General features: G+C 41.7%; 1 protein-coding gene across 2 annotated transcripts in view; it reads right to left on the bottom strand.

Moving 5' to 3' along the window:
- The window catches only part of SH3D21 (SH3 domain containing 21), a 188467-nt gene that overhangs the window by 37325 nt on the left and 133790 nt on the right, over positions 1-17352 (bottom strand). For both annotated transcript variants that reach the window (XM_077295856.1, XM_077295855.1), the window contains exons 11-13: positions 16292-16390; positions 10046-10141; positions 8576-8662 (exon numbers count right to left, since the gene is read on the bottom strand). In XM_077295856.1, the coding sequence (XP_077151971.1) occupies positions 8576-8662; positions 10046-10141; positions 16292-16390 (282 nt within the window). The remainder of the gene's footprint in view (positions 1-8575; positions 8663-10045; positions 10142-16291; positions 16391-17352) is intronic.

Below are 17352 nucleotides of genomic sequence, written 5' to 3'. Positions count from 1 at the left end.
CCTGCCCTATTTGCCGACTTCATAAGTAATTTCATGACTGCTCTGCATGTGCACGACATACACCCACTAAAGGTTTATTTCCTGTTGCTAATTCTGAGAAAAGCTATACAGAGCAATGAATTTTGCATTCATATTTGGCTTAAGTGTGGTTTACACAGTAATACCAAATATACCTTTATTGGGGAAGCTGTCCCCTGGAAAAATAGACTGCCTGGTGGGCACTTGCCCCATTGCTTACAATGGCATGTAAAAGTTTGGGCACCCCTGGTCAAAATTACTGTTACTATGAACAGTTAAGGATGTTAAAGATTAAATGATCTCTAAAAGGGCTAAAGTTAAAGCTGACACATTTCCTTTGTATTTTAGGCAATATATATATATATATACTTTTTCATTTATTTATTTATTTCATCATTTTCATTTCAAAAATTACAAAAAGGAATGTGGAAGAGTTTGGGCACCCTGCATGGTTAGTGCCTAGTATTATAGCTTGTAAATGCTTTTTATAGCCAGTCAAGAGTCTTTTAATTCTTATTTCAGAGATTTTCATCCATTCTTCCTTGGAAAATTGTTCCAGTTCTGTGAAATTCCTGGGTCGTCTTTCATGCACTGCTATTTTGAGGTTCAGCCACAGATTTTCAATTATGTTCAGAACAGGAAATTGTGAGGATCATTGTAAAACCTTCAGCTTGCACCTTTTGAGGTGGTCTATTGTGGATTTTGACATTTAGTTAGGACTGAGGCATACAGTTGTTAGGTACACAGGACGGTTTTCATGGGCAGGGGACTGTTAGTCAGGGTGAGAGAGAGCCTGTCAGCTGATACGGAAATGGACATTCCTGCTGTTTTTGACTGATCTTAGATACCAAGCACACCCCACCTTTCTCAATCAACCATAACATCCATCTGCACCTCTCTCACAGTCCAGCAGCTTGTCGTGTTCACCCTACTCCACCCTCTGTCAGCACAGCAGCGAGCCCTCGTTTGTGCAGTTGTGCTCAACTAAAAGTTTGTTTCCTGTGAAATGATTCACATCCACCCGGTAGCCCATGGATGCAGGATCAGAGCACTTGCAAACCTCCTTCCACTTGCTGGCATCCCTGACACCTTTTCGGTCCATGCCAGCTTCATCACTGAGGCCAGCCATTGGCTGTAGCCATCATGTGAACAAATAACAGCTATGGGGAAGTAAACACTAACTAAAAAGGAATGGCAGGAGACAAATTAGGTAAGTAATGTTTTTTTTGTTATGTTATGCTTTTATTCCCTGTGGACTAATTTTTGTTGACCCTCCAGGCTCCAGGTTTTCATGGGCCGCAGGCCCGTGGGCCTCAAAATGGGTCTTAGTGGGCCCCTATAACACATAGCACAATTCATGATGCACAGATATGGCAGAGAAATATAGGTATAGTACAATGCCAAATATTTCACTGACTTCTTACATTACATGAGTGATATCTATTGTAAATTCTACAATGGCTTAGAAATGTACTCTGGGGGAATTCAGGAGTCTGCAGTCACACAGAATGACTACAGACTTTTCATTTTAGATCAGACAGTATAGTCCTCCATACAGTATTATAAGTATCACATAGTTCTCCATACAGTATTATGGGTACCACATAGTCCGTCATACAGTAATAGGCACCATATAGTCCTCCATGAAGTATTATGGGCACCACATAGTCCTCCATACAGTATTGTGGGCACCACATAGTCCTCCACACAGTATTGCGGTTAACTCAGCATCTTCTGACTCTATGCACTGCTCGGCAGAGGGAGCACAGTAGTGACATCATTGCACCCTCTGCCCTGAGTCATCAGAGTCAGAAGACGCTGAGGAGACCGGAGCAGAGTGGAATGGGGAGATGTGAGTATTTGAAGGGGGAGCCCTTAGCCAGAGCTAGCACCGGACTTCCCCGACTCATGGGCCCCATAGTGTAGTGGGCCCCCTCATTTGTCCAGGGCCACAACACTTGCCCAGATGTGCCGGATGGTGGCGCTGGCCCCGCTAGCAACCTTTTATAATGTTTTATTGAAATAAAACGGTAAAACCCCTGCTATAAATTTGATCTACGGGGTTTTGCACTTCAGCAACGCTGATTTTAAAGGCTTTTAAAATCTTATGAAAGAAGCACTACAAATATATATTTACTTGGTAAACTTGTGTCCAGGTATTCGCAATGTAAATGTGTTAATAGTCTCACTAATCGCCATCTTTCCCAGTTTCCAGCTCAGCTATGGTCTTCTTCTCTACTCCAACTTGCCGGCTAACACTGCATTCTATGAGTGAGCGGGAAGTCACTTTCATAATGTAAGTCTATGGAGCGTCACCACAAGATCCATTAGTTCACACATAAACTGCAGCAAGTCGGAATAGAGAAGTCACGTGACGTAAAAGAGGACCGGAGCAGCGCTGAAAATCAGGGAAGACGGGGTTCAATGATTATGTTACTACTAGGGTTTATCGAATAGCTTCGGATAAGAGCTTATCTGAATAGCTATAGTACTTACTGAATAGATGCATTGGTGCCCTGAATTCTTGGAATGCTCCAAACAAACAGGCTCTCCATACACGTGTTGTGACTGTCACACAGCCGCGACACATGCAGCTGCGCCCCGAACAGCTGATTATTGGGAGCATTCCAGGTATCCAGGTTACCAATGCATCTATTCAGTAAGCGCTCTAGCTATTCAGATAAGCTCTTATCCGAAGCTATTTGATCATCTCTAATTACTACACATATACTACAGCAAAACCGAAACAAATGAACTTGAGTATAAATTGGTATACATGCAATGTGTAGGAGCATGTTCATGCCATTAAATAGACAAAGCCTAAGATAGAAACAAAATGAACATATACCTTGCTATAAGTAATTAAAAAAGCAATAGGGCATAAAAATAACATAGGGTACTTAGTAAACACAGTTTTTCATTTAAAAAAAGCATAAAAGCCATCCCACCAGGCTCCAGTTGTACCCAGCCAGGATGGTCCTAATCTCTAGTATTAAAACCTCGCCATGTGTCAGAAATGAACTCAATGTGAATAAGGGCCGAGCAGGATGGAGGCCCAACTATTGATGCCTAGTCTTTTTACGTTTTATTAAAAACTTATTTATAATATATTTTTATTAGCTAAGCAATTGTAAATATGTAAGTAATGTACAGTGGGGAAAAAAGGGATTTAGTCAGCCACCAATTGTGCAAGATCTCCCACTTAAAAAGATGAGAGAGTCCTCTAACTGACATAATAGGTAGACTACAACTATGAGAGTCAAAATGAGAAAACAAATCCAGAAAATCACCTTGTCTGATTTGGCAAGATTTATTTTGCAAATTATGGTGGCAAATAAGTATTTGGTCATTAACAAAAGTTCATCTCAATATTTTGTTATACATCCTTTGTTGGCAATGACAGAGGTCAAACGTTTTCTGTAAGTCTTCACAAGGTTGGCATACTCTGCTGGTGGTATGTTGGTCCATTCCTCCATGCAGATCTCCTCTAGAGCAGTGGTGTTTTGGAGCTGTCACTGGGCAACATGGACTTTCAACTCCCTCCAAAGGTTATCTATGGGGTTGAGATCTGGAGACTGGCTAAGCCACTCCAGGACCTTCATATGCGTCTTACAAAGCCACTCCATTGTTGCCCTGTTGGTGTGCTTGGGATCATTATCATGCTGAAAGACCCATCCACGTTTCATCTTCAATGCCCTTGCTGATGGAAGGAGGTTTGCACTCAAAATCTCAAGATGCATGGCCCCATTCATTCTTTCATGGACACAGATCAGTTGTCCTGTTCCCCTTGCAGAGAAACAGCCCTAAGGCATGATGTTGCCACCCCCATACTTCACTGTAGGTATGGTGTTCTTTGGATGCAACTCAGCATTCTGTCTCCTCCAAACACAACAAGTTTTGTTTCTACCAAACAATTCTACTTTGGTTTCATCAGACCATATGACATTCTCCCAATACTCTTCTGGATAATCCAAATGCTCTCTAGCAAACTTCAGATGGGCCCGGACATGTACTGGCTTAAGCAGGGGGACATGTCTGGCACTGCAGGACCTGAGTCCCTGGCGGCGTAGTGTGTTACTGATGGTAGCCTTGGTTACGGTAGTCCCAGCTCTATGCAGGTCATTCACTAGGTCCCCCCATGTGGTTCTGGGATTTTTGCTTACCATTCTTATGATCATTTTGACCCCACGGGGTAAGCTCTTGCGTGGAGCCCCAGATCGAGGGAGATTATTAATCGTCTTGTATGTCTTCCATTTTCTTATTATTGCTCCCACAGGTGATTTAATCACACCAAGCTGCTTGCCTATTGCAGATTCAGTCTTCCCAGCCTGGTGCAGGGCTACAATTTTGTTTCTGTGTCCTTCGACAGCTCTTTGGTCTTCACCATAGTGGAGTTTGGAGTGTGACTGTTTGATGTTGTGGACAGTTGTCTTTTATACTGATAACAAGTTCAAACATTGCCATTACTACAGGTAATGAGTGGAGGACAGAGGAGCCACTTAAAGAAGAAGTTACAGATCTGTGAGAGCCAGAAATCTTGCATGTTTTTAGGTGACCAAATACGTATTTTCCACCATAATTAGCAAAATAAATCTTGCCAAATCAGACAAGGTGATTTTCTGGATTTGAACTCTCATAGTTGTGGTCTACCTATGATGTCAATTACAAGCCTCTCTCATGTTTTTAAGTGGGAGAACTTGCACAATTGGTGGCTGACTAAATACTTTTCCCCCCACTGTAATTGTGTTAATATACTCACTGATTACCATCTCTCCCAGTTTACAGCGCCGCTATGGTCCCCGTCTGGCTCACATGATCTCTATTCCGACTTGCGGGCTTACACTGGGGTCTATGTGTGTGCCGAAAGTTTCTTTCACAATGTAAGTCTATAGAGTGTCAGCACAAGATTCCAAAGGTTTACATTTATGCAATCACATCGAGTTCACACATAAACTATAGCTAGTCAGAATAGAAGTAATGTGACCTAGAAGAGGCCCGGAGCAGCACTGGAACTTATGGAAGATGGCGATCAGTGAGTATATTGCTACATTTACATTACAAACAAACAGGAAATCCCTGCACGTGTTCAGGTTGTCTAACAGCCGCAAATCATGCAGCTGCAGTGACACAAACATAATCTACGAGCACGCCCAAAATACTCGGAGAGCACCAGAGCATGCTCGGAAAACTCGAGTAACGAGCACACTCACTCATCACTAGATGGCACCCTTGAAATTGTTCCTAAAAATTTCTCCCAGAAAATACTGCAATTACACATGTTTTGTTATACACGTTTATTTTCTTTGTGTGTATTGGAACAACACAAAACACAGAGAAAAAAAGGCAAATTGGACATAGTTTCACACAAAACCTCAAAAATGGCCCAGTCAAAATTGTTGGCACCTTTACAAAAATGTGGGTAAACAACTTTGTTTCAAGCATGTGATGCTCATTCAACCTCACTTGTCTCAAGTAACAGGTGTGGACAATATGAAAATCATACCTGAAACCAAATAAAATGGGGAAAAGTTGACTCAATTTTGGCATTACCGTATTTTTCGGACTATAAGACGCACTTTTTTTCCTCCAAATTTGGGAGGAAAGTGTGGGTGCGTCTTATAGTACGGATATAGCATGTGGGGAGGGGGGCAGCAGTGAGTGGGATCGCACTGTTATCCCACTTCAGGATGTCCCCGCTGCCCGGAATCAGCTGCTGGGGAAAGCACATGGTCCCGCTGATTAAGTGCAGTGAATATTTATTAGCTGCTCCCCGCCCACCGATCAGCTGAGCGGTGAGCCGGGAGCAGCAAATGAATGCTGCACTTAAGCAGCGACACACATGGCTCCCTCAGCTGCTGACTCCTGCAGCAGCTAGGGAGATTTGTGTGTCCTGGGGAGGAGGCAGCAGCAGGGGCCAGAGGAGAGAGGAGATCGCTGCGTACCTGCCTGCCATGCTTGGACGCTGAGTGTTGTGCACAAACAGGACCTGTGATGATGTCAGAAGTGGGTGGGCTGGAGCATCACATGGCAGCTCAGAGCCCTCCCTCTTCTTGACATCATCACAGGTCCTTCAGGCTCCCCACTAGAATCTGCAGCTTCCTCATAACCTGTGCTGTGGAGAGGCAACAAGAGGGAGGGCTCTGTGTGCAGTCATGGGATGCTTTTACCTCACCACAGTGGCTGGCTGCCACAATTAAGAGGTTAGTCTTTACAATACACAATAAAGCACTCTGCCACTCCTGTGGTGAACTATAACTCCCAGCATGTCATAGGATCTGCAGGACATGCTGGGAGTTATAGTTCTTCCATGGGATCTTAAAGCAGCACTCCAGTGTTATTTTGCAGTGCTGGAGTGGTGCTTTCAATATAAGCCCTGTGCCCCCATTCTTATACTCACTCTCCAGCATCTTCATATAGTACTTCACAGCCACCACACTGGTCCCGCAGCTTCCAACATAATAACATACTATTATATATAATAACACCACATATAATAGTATGTTATTTATGTTATTAAATATTTTACCACATTTTTTTGCTTCAAATATTTTGTTTCCCTATTTTCCACCTCTAAAACCTGGATGCGTCCTATAGTCCGAAAAATACGGTATATGTCTGTGTGTGCCACATTAAGCATGGAGAACAGAAAGAGGAGAAGAGAACTGTCTGAAGACTTGAGAACCTAAATTGTTAAAAAATATCAACAATATCAATGTAACAAGTCCATCTCCAGAGATCTTGATGTTCCTTTGTCCATGGTGCGTAACATAGTCAGGATGTATACAACCCATGGCAATGTAGCTAATCTCCCTCAACATGGACAGCAGAGAAAAAGTAATGAAGGCTTTCAATGCCGGATAGTCTGGATGGTGGATAAGCAGCCGCAATCAAGTTCCAAAGAAATTCAAGCTGTCCTACAGGCTAAGGGTGCATCATTGTCAGCGCGAAGTATCCGTTGACATTTAAATGATATGAAATGCTATGGCAGGAGACCCAGTAGGACCACACTGCTGACACAGAGACATAAAAAAGCCCAAATCCTTCTGGTAAAGCATCCTGTGGACAGATGAGACCAAGATACAGCTTTTTGGTAAAGCACATGATTCTACTGTTTATCGAAAATAGAATGAGGTCTAAAAAGAAAAGAATACAGTATCTACAATCAAATGTGGTAGAAGTTCTAAGATTTTTTTAGATAGTTTTTCTGCCTCTGGCACTGGGTGCCTTAACTGTGTGCAAGGCATCATGAAATCTGAAGATTACCAAAGGATTTGGGATTACAATGTAGTGCTCAGCCTCAGAAAGCTGAGTTTACATCATAGGTCATGTGTCTTCCAGCAGGACAATGACCCCAACCATACTTCAAGAAACACCCAGAAATGTATGGAAACAAAGCACTGGAGAGTTCTGAAGTGACCAGCAATGAGTCCTGATCTAAATCTCATTGAACACATGTAGAGAGATCTTAAAATTGCTGTTTGGAGAAGGCAACCATCAAATATGAGAGACGTGGAGCAATTTGCAAAAGAAGAGTGGTCCAAAATTCCAGTTGAGAAATGCAAGAAGCTTTTTGATGTTTATAGGAAGCGATTGATAGCAGTTATTTTGTCCAAAGGGTGTGAAACCAAATATTAAGTTGAACATAATAATAATAATAATAATAATAATAATAATAATAACATGACAAATATTTTGTCTGGCCCATTTTGGGGTTTTGTGTAATTATGTCCAATTTGCTTTTTTTCTCATTTTTTTCGTGTTGTTCCAATACACACAAAGGAAATAAACATGTGCATAACAAAATATGTGTAATTGCAATAATTTTCTGGGAAAAATACTTCATTTTCTGGAACAACTTCAAGGGTGTCAACACTTTCGGGCATGACTGTAAGCACTTAGCACTGAAACCATATTATTAAGATTAGGAGCAATGTACTCTTTAAAAAATACTTTCTAGTCAGGGTTGAATAGTCAATATAAACTATATTTCTTGCAACTCTCACCGATAATTTCAAAGGTAGAAAAATGAAAAAATGCTCAAAACTACAATAAAATCATGTATCTACACCATGATAGGGTAATGCAGTCAACATAATAATATTGCCATATATAAAAAGTAACTGCTTAAATAGATATGCATTAACAAATGCAAGTAAATCTGATGTGTCCGATGTGAATCCTTTTTTTAGGTGTTCATATTCCTTATGATTTTTGTCTGATAAGTGTAATTTTAATAGTTCCTATAGATGAAAAAGAAAGGAAAAGAAGCAGAAGGATCACAAAGAGCCACAAATGGCAGCTTAGCAGGTTAATCCAATCGCACATCTTACAACAATGTCTTTGGAGGCCCTTGTTTCTCCATTTATAACAATTGGAAAAATGTTGAGTTTAGTGATACCGCATACATAATGTAAGTAACTAGTGGAAATCTTGATATGGGCCTTATGGGACTCATGTGTTTGAATTAGAAGTATTTAAAATAATATTTTTAACCATCTCCACTGGCCAACAGAGATACAAACAGTAGATCCTTGAGGAATATCACATCTTGATTTACCTTTTTGACCTGTAGAACTGGAAGCGGGTGACTGCGGCCTGTTTGCTGGTGACTTAAGGTCCGTGACTGGGGTGTCCATTTTAGTAACTAAAACAAAAAGAAGAAAATGAGAAAGGGTACATTGAAGAGCCCATCACAAATGGAAAACAACCTCTTTTAATTGACATGAAAAAAAATCACATTTTTTCTTAATTGCTGTGAGATAATAACTGAATTCTCATAAATACCTGATGGCGCTGAACATTGAAATGTTGGTAGAAAGAGCCCTGTCTCTTGCCATTACCTGTAGGAGTCTCAACCTGTCATATAAACTACTACTAAGTCTTTTCCTGTGTGGGCTGAGAGAAGAGGTATGTCTGCGGTGATGATCACTGCAACATCATGCATCACTCGAAAAAACTGTGGTGCCCTATTACTCATTCTTCTTGTATTACATAGAACACAGAGCACATGTATCAAACATTTTAATTGCACGCTAATAAAAAGATGACATTTTACTGGGAATTTTTAGTATAAATTCAAGTAATGTATTTATTAAGCATTCGGTATCCATGAGTTTATATAAAGTCACAAGCAAGCATTGTGATCATTTGGAAAATGTATGGTTCCATAAAGGATTCATAATCCGAAAAGTAGAGTCAGCATTTCTACTTTAAAGGATGTTGTTTTATTAAATTGTTGTTTTGCCAAATGAATTAAAAAGCCCTAATAACAGGTTATTTAGCTAAAAATATACAGCTCTGGCAAAAATTAAGAGACCACCACATCAAAACCCTGTCCTGGACAGCCCAATCTCCAGACCTGAACCCTATTGAGAACCTCTGGAATGTAATCAAGTGGATGATGGATAATCACAAGCCATCAAACAAAGAAGAACTGCTTACATTTTTGCTTCAGAAGCAGTGTGAAAGGTTGTTGGAAAGCATGCCAAGACACGTGAAAGCTGTGATTAAAAATCATGGTTATTACACAAAATATTGACTTCCGAATTCTTCCTGAATTAGTATTGTTGTTTCTAAATGATTATGAACTTGTTTTCTTTGCGTTATTTGAGGTCTTAAAGCACTGGGTTGTTTTTTAATTTTGACCATTTTTCTTTTACAGAAAACAAATACAATTTATTGCTTGGAAATTCGGAGACATGTTGTCAGAAGTTTATAGAATAAAAGAACAATTTACATTTTACTCAAAAATATACCTATAAAGAGAAAAATCAGACAAACTGGACATTTTGCAGTGGTCTCTTAATTTTTGCCAGAGCTGTATTAGGAAGCAGTCTGTGATCCGTTTTGCAGTCATGGTCCCTCAGATCTGAACGTTTGGATCTATAGTAACACAATCTCTTTAACTGCATTGTCTTACAGAAGCCCCATGGGAAATAATTATAATAAACTGTCACAAAGGCAACACTGAAAATTTAGCACCAACTGTGAAAATGACCAAAAATTTGCTATTTATGACATTTTCTACCTTTTTGTCCTGTGGAACTGGCACTGGAATTGGTACTGGATGACGGTGATCTATCCACTGGAGGCTTGATGTCCATGGGAGTAATGTCAATTTTTGCTGTTGAAATAAAGCTAGAAATGTAGAGTTGTATAGACTGGCCTGGACTGATGAAGAGAAAGACAAACATCATCATAATCTGTGGCTAACAAAGTGTTAGAAATACCGTACATTAATGTGCTTCTTGTTTTGGACTGAAAACTATAATTAGAATTTTTTTCCCATTGCCAAACATCCTCGTAAAAGACTACAGCTTCTTGTTTGAACATTTGGAAGTAACAACCAGTAGCATAGCTACCGGGGGGGGCAGAGGGTGAGGGCGCCCTGGGCCTGGTGCTCAGAGGGGGCCCACCCGGAGCTACACTACTGTAACTGTATCGGCGCACGCTGATACAGTTACCTTCTACGGCTGAGCAGGGAGAATCGATCTCTCTGCTCTGCGCCAGCAGCTATAGGGCCCCTGAGCAGGCGGGGGGACCCCGGTGCCAGCAGTGGGCTCCCCGCCTGTCATCGCAAGGTCAGCTGTACCGGCATTTAGCAGATACAGATGACCGCAATGATGAGGGAAGGAGAGCTCCTTCCCCATCATCTTCCTGTCAGCGTCTGACGTCGGCGACGCTGACAGCGGGTGCGATGACGTCACTAATCTGCCCCCACTGTCAGGAGATGAGCGGGAGCTCATAGCAGTGCAGGAACCAGGAAGAAGAGAGGTGAGTATTTATTTATTTTTTATGGGGTGCTGCCTAATACTACAGGGTCTGCCTATGGGGAGGTCTGCCTTATATTACAGGGTCTGCCCATGGGGGGTCTGCCTTATACTACAGGATCTGCCTATGGGGTTCTGCCCAATACTACAGGGTCTGCCTATGGGGGTCTGTCTTATACTACAGGGGCTGCATATGGGGGTCTGCCTAATACTACAGGGTCTGCCTATGGAGGGTCTGCCTTATACTACAGGGTCTGCCTATAGGGGGTCTGTCTTATACTACAGGGTGTGCCTATGGGGGTCTGCCTAATACTACAGGGTCTGCCTTATACTACAGGGTCTGCCTATGGAGGCATCTGCCTTATACTACAGGATCTGCCTATAGGGGTGGTGCCTTATAGTACAGGGTTCTGCCTATGGGGGTGCTGCCTTATACTACAGGTTCTGCCTATGGGGGTGCTGCCTTATACCACAGGGTCTGCCTATGGGGGTGCTGCCTTATACCCCAGGGTCTGTCCATGGGGGTGCTGCCTTAAAGTACAGGGTCTGCCTATGGGGTGCTGCCTTATACTACAGGGTCTACCTATGGGGGTGCTGTCTTATGCTACAGGGTCTGCCTATAGGGATGCTGCCTTATACTACAGTGTCTACCTATAGAGGTGCTGCTTTATACTACAGGGTCTGCCTATGGGGTGCTGCTTTATACTACAGAGTCTGCCTATGGGTGCTGCCTTGTGCTATAGAGTCTGCCTATGGGGGTGCATTATACAATATAGAGTAGGCCTATGGGGAGTGCATTATACTATATTGAGGACTATCAGGTGCATTATACTATATTGAGGACTATCTGGTGCATTATACTATATTGAGGAATATCTGGTGAATTATACTATATTGAGGACTATCTGGTGAATTATACTATATTGAGGACTATCTGGTGAATTATACTATATTGAGGACTATCTGGTGCATTATACTATATTGAGGACTATCTGGTGCATTATACTATATTGAGGACTATCTGGTGCATTATACTATATTGAGGACTATCTGGTGCATTATACTATATTGAGGACTATCTGGTGCATTATACTATATTGAGGACTATCTGGTGAATTATACTATATTGAGGACTGTCTGGTGCATTATACTACATTGAGGACTGTCTGGTGCATTATACTATATTGAGGACTATCTGGTGCATTATACTATATTGAGGACTATCTGGTGCATCATACTATATTGAGGACTATCTGGTGCATTATACTATATGGAGGCTATCTATAGGGGCATCATATATTGTGGAGATTACAGTGAGGGGGCAATCATACAGTGTTGGAGCCATCAAACAGTTTGGAGGCTACTAAGGGCTCAGTAAACTATGTATAAGAGAGCATCATGCTGTGTATGAGGGAGCTGTACAGGGGGAGACTCGGGACATTATTAAATGTAAAGTGGGCACTTATTGTTATAGGGGAACTCAGGTTACTGTGACTATCATCAAAGGGGCACACAGGGCTCAGTATTGGGATATCAGCAGGATAAGGAGATTGTGCAGGTTGGGAATAGATGGTGATGGGGCTGGAATATGAGAAGTCAAATGTGTCTTTGTTGTATTCTCTGCAACCGAGTCGTGGCAGGAAGAAGTTGTCATGTCGGTCTGAGCCAGATGGAAAAGACAGGGAAAGTGAACGATTCCATCAGAGAGAACATCAGCGGTAAGACATCTGTAGCTGTGCTGTGATCTCTTATATGTTCTGTAGGGCTGGTATCTACCACTGACCATATTGCAGTAATATCAATATTGGTCTTTATATAGAGATTATTTTCAGTAACATCACTGCCATCTGCTGAGGTTCTCCACCAGTATTAGGACGCGTCATCGAGTTGTAATCAAGGTTACCTGGTTAGGGGCCCACTCAGAAGCTTCGCCCCCCCCTGAACCAAAACACTAGCTACGCCTCTGGTAACAACCTATGGTGATCTGTAATGTAAGGCATGATTATTATAACAGAGTCGCTGACTTGTAAGATACTACTGACTAATCACTGTATAAATATGTTGTCTAACTTCCTGTTGTACTTCATGACCCCAATTTATCAAAGTGGTCATAAAACATTTTGAGACATCTCAAAATGTTTCTCCAATTCAAAGTTGAGCAAAAATGTAGTAACTTTTTGGTATTTTTCCACTAGCTCTGGCATGATGGGTAGAGCTGAAGAGGGACAGGTTAGTATAGAGCATGGGAACCCCTGCTCATTTCTTTAATGAGGAGTTGTGGAATTATTTGCACCGCGAATCTTACTCCAGACGCTGAATCAGGTGCTTCTGACTCCACCATGCCCCACATTAAGACTGACGTGAACATGCCAATCTTGATGAATCAGGCCTTGGTCTCCATCACCCTCCATTGTTAATATCTCTAGTTGTAAGATGTTTTTCCACTGACATTAAGCCAATGTTTAAAACTCATCCTGAATTATCATTGCTCACATATAACAGTTTGTTTTAATGTTTGGGTGTAAACGCACCTCCTTGAGCTGAGCACAGCACAAGGAAAAATTCTCTCAAAATATGGCTTAGGCTACTTTCACACTAGCGTTTTTTGCAATACGTCGCAATGCGTCATTTTGGCGAAAAAACGCATCCTGCAAAAGTGCTTGCAGGATGTGTTTTTTCACCATTGACTAACATTGGCGACGCATTGTGTTGTGGCGGACCGTCGGATGCAAAAAACATGTAACGTTTTTTGCTGCCGACGGACCGCCATTTCCGACCGCGCATGCGCGGCCGGAACTCCGCCCCCACCTCCCCGCACCTCACAATGGGGCGGCGGATGCGCTGGAAAAATGCATCCGCTGCCCCCGTTGTGCAGCGTATACAACGCTAGCGTCGGTAACCTCGGCCCGACGCACTGCGAAAGGCCGAGCCCGACGCTAGTGTGAAAGAAGCCTTAAAGTAAGGTATGCATTTGCCTTATATGCATGCCAGAGTAGAATGCTGAATTTCATTCAGGTGTATATGGAGCTCTGCACACTACGCTGTGTACGCAAAACCGCTATAATCCGCACGGTCACCCATGCTCCCCCACCTCCTTGGTTTTTTTATGCAACTATTAAAGAATTTTTATTCACTGATCAGTGTCCATGGAGTGCAACTCTTCATCCTCTATCCTGCATTTATAAGATTATCTCAGCACAGGAACATTTTTTTTATCACATCCAATTGTGAAGTTATTTTTATTCCAAGATCTATTAATGTTCTTTGTTTGTAGGCCTTTGTTAAGCCTTATGCACCCTCTATAGGTACCGTATTATAGCTCTATACATAAATCCATATGACTATGTGAATAGGTCCATAATCTGATACATTGTAGTAAACTGTGCAAGATGTGAAAGGTCAGGACAGCTTTTTAACTTCTGACAGTAAGAAATAATGCTTTCTTTACATTAACTTCAAGCAAATATCTTGAAAATAGAGAGGAACTGTTTAATCCTAAATATAGTACACATTTAAATCATTGCTTTTTATTATACAATAATTTAGGTTGATAATTATAACATTGAATGACCTCTTTCTGTTGTGGATTCTGTTTGTGGGCTCCCTCTGGTGGTTACTGCTGGTACTGGGTGACTTTGGTGGGTTGCGGCCTTTGGTTTCCACCTGTCCATCAGTGGCTGGGTGTTTCCTATTTTACCTGGCCTTTCTGTCATTTCCCTTGCCGGCTATCAATGTATTCAGATGTGCTCTGTTTGGTTCCTGCCTACCTGCTCCCAGATCTTTCAGGATAAGCTAAGTGCTGATTTTCAGTTGTTTGGTTTTTTGTCCAGCTTGCTTATTATGTCCCTATGCTAGCTGGTAGCTCTAGTGGACTGAGGTTCTCCCCATGTGCCATGAGTTGGCACATGGGTTCTTGTAATCTCAGGATGGTTTTTTTGATTAGGGTTTTTTGCTGACCGCTCAGTCCCCTTTTGTATCGTTCTGCTTTCTAGTTTACAGCGGGCCTCAATTTGCTAAAACTATATATATCATCTCTATGTGTGTGCCTTCCTCTCATTTCACCGTCAATACATGTGGGGGGCAACTATATCTTTTGGGGTTCATTCCGCTGGAGGCAAGTGAGGTCTTTATTTTCTCTGCAGTGCTAGTTAGCTCTTAGGCTGGTGCGTGGCGTCTAGAACCAACGTAGGCACGCTCCCTGGCTATCTCTAGTTGCGTTTGTCAGGCGTAGGGCAGCGGTCAGCCCAGGTTCCATCACCCTAGAGCTCGTCCGTAATATATTTGTACTTTGCTTGTCCTGTGCTATCCCTAGCCATTGGGATTCATGACACTTTCATATTAACATGCAAGCTTCAAATGGTCATTTTCTGTCTGGGTTGAAGCTTCCATCTATTGCTGAATTAATATGAGAAAAGTAGATGTGTTTGTGGTCCCTAGGTCCAGGTTTGGGGCTACATGCTGAGCAAACTGGTTGTTTCGACTATAGGCTTTAATTCTTTTTCATCAAGACATACAGAGGATTCTTTGCACAGTGGCCACATACAGTCCTCAATGTTGAAATTGCAACACAAAGAAAGAAGAGCTGCGGACGATATCCAAGTGATGAAAAAATAGAAGCAACATTTTCAAACATTTTGATTTATTCAGTATCAGGTATGACCACCACATGCAGAAATAGACAGACTTAAACATGCCTTGGCATGATGTCAATTAGTTTATTTTAGCACCTAAATCACCAAGATCTGCTGCTGGCAGCTCTCTTTACAATTGCTGACCAAAGACATCACAAACGTGCTCGATGGAAGACAAGTACGGAGATGCTGCAGGTGGTGATATTATATTTAGGCCATGCATGCTGCTCACAGTTGCAAAAGCAAGATACAGACTTGAGCTGTAATGTCTCCACTCTCAAATGATGCAGAGCAAGATGGCAATGGATGCTGGAATGTAGAACTAACCATTTAAGAGACGAGTCCCACTTTTGTCTTGGATGCTAATCATAGCCAAAGATTGGCCTGAAGTCCATGTGGGCAACGCCTTTAGGCCTGTACGAAGGAACGCCACATAGATCCTTCTCACAGGGTTATAGCATAAGTTGACATAATGAATGGTAGTCAAACCCCTTTATTCTTCATTCTGGGTACATTGACAGCTCAACCATTTCTCCAAGTGTTCCGTGAGCCATGTTTTAACATGACAAAATCAGGCCGCATGTTGCTTGTGCTACTATGAGCATGGCCTAAATGTGCTACTATGTTCTGGAAAGACATCAAGCACATCTGGGATACCATTGGCTGTTAATTCCAAACGTAGCTGCCAGCAGTGGATCTTGATGATTTGTGTGTCCAAGTACATTCAATTATAGCATGATTTCCTTCTTTTTGTTGCAATTTCAGTGTTGAGATGTGTATATATGGCAGTTAGGGACAGTTGGTAAATATATGCAAACTGTGAAAACAACAAAAATAATTGTTCTTAAGAACATCCATAGTTGGCTGAACTACCTTTCTGTCCTGTGGAACTGGCATTGGAATTGGCATTGGGTGATTGTGGTCTGTTCACTAGTGGTTTGAGGTCAATGGCGGTTGTGTCCTTTTTTGTTACTAAAAGAATGAGTAAAAAATACAAATGATTTAAATATCACACATGCATATTCCTCAAAAAACACCAATCCTAAAATCTTTACAAGCATAATGTGCCTTTTAAGGGGTTTCCCAGTTGAAATGTAATAAACTTAGCTTTACACACTGACCACTGCTCTAGTGCTGGTCACATGCAACATCTGCCATAGCTTTATTGACAAGGTTGCATTGGTCACATACACTGTAGTCATTACATCAACACTTTAGCCTGTCAACAAAGACCAAGGGCAATGGAAGGAGGTAGCGCTGGAGCAGCGATCGATGAGTAAAGCAAATTTTATTATTTTTAAAATGCTCCTGGAAAATCTCTTTAATATATACTGTACAGAGTAGTAAAAATACAATAAGATAATGAAATCAAATATCCAGATACTGACTCCTATTTCAGTGGAGTGTGTATACTGCTAGCTATGATTTATTTAATTGCAGCCCAAATGATTCACAAGGAATTTATATTTCATACACAAAGATGATATGTTTGTGGTGATCATCACCAGATTTAGATATAAATCTTGGTGCAGAACAGTTATAATCACATTACTCTACGCTGATCACTCCATTAAAGGGTTACTCCCAAAATCGTAAAGTGGTCTTGCTTTTCTGTACATATAGCATTAATCATCTGTAGTAATACAACCTATTTTAAATCTTCTCTTGATTTCCTGCTATCACCCCATTAATGAAGACCCGCCAGGGATCTGTTAACCCTGGATTGGCACTTAATCCATTGTACAGTAGATCTAATGCTGCAGGTAGAGCATTCTGAGATGCTCCTAATGATCCTGTCTAATAAGACATCTAACAGCTTAGCTATGCTATGCCGAAGATCCCACCTATTGTTCATAAAAAACAGATGTACTGAGGATGTATGTATGATGTTTTGCATGTTACCATTCCCCAGACCCTCTCACAGCATCCTCACA

Source organism: Ranitomeya variabilis, chromosome 3 (genome assembly GCF_051348905.1).
Source record: "Ranitomeya variabilis isolate aRanVar5 chromosome 3, aRanVar5.hap1, whole genome shotgun sequence".
In the NCBI taxonomy this organism is placed as follows: Eukaryota; Metazoa; Chordata; class Amphibia; order Anura; family Dendrobatidae; genus Ranitomeya; species Ranitomeya variabilis.
This window is presented reverse-complemented; position numbering and strand designations above follow the sequence as displayed.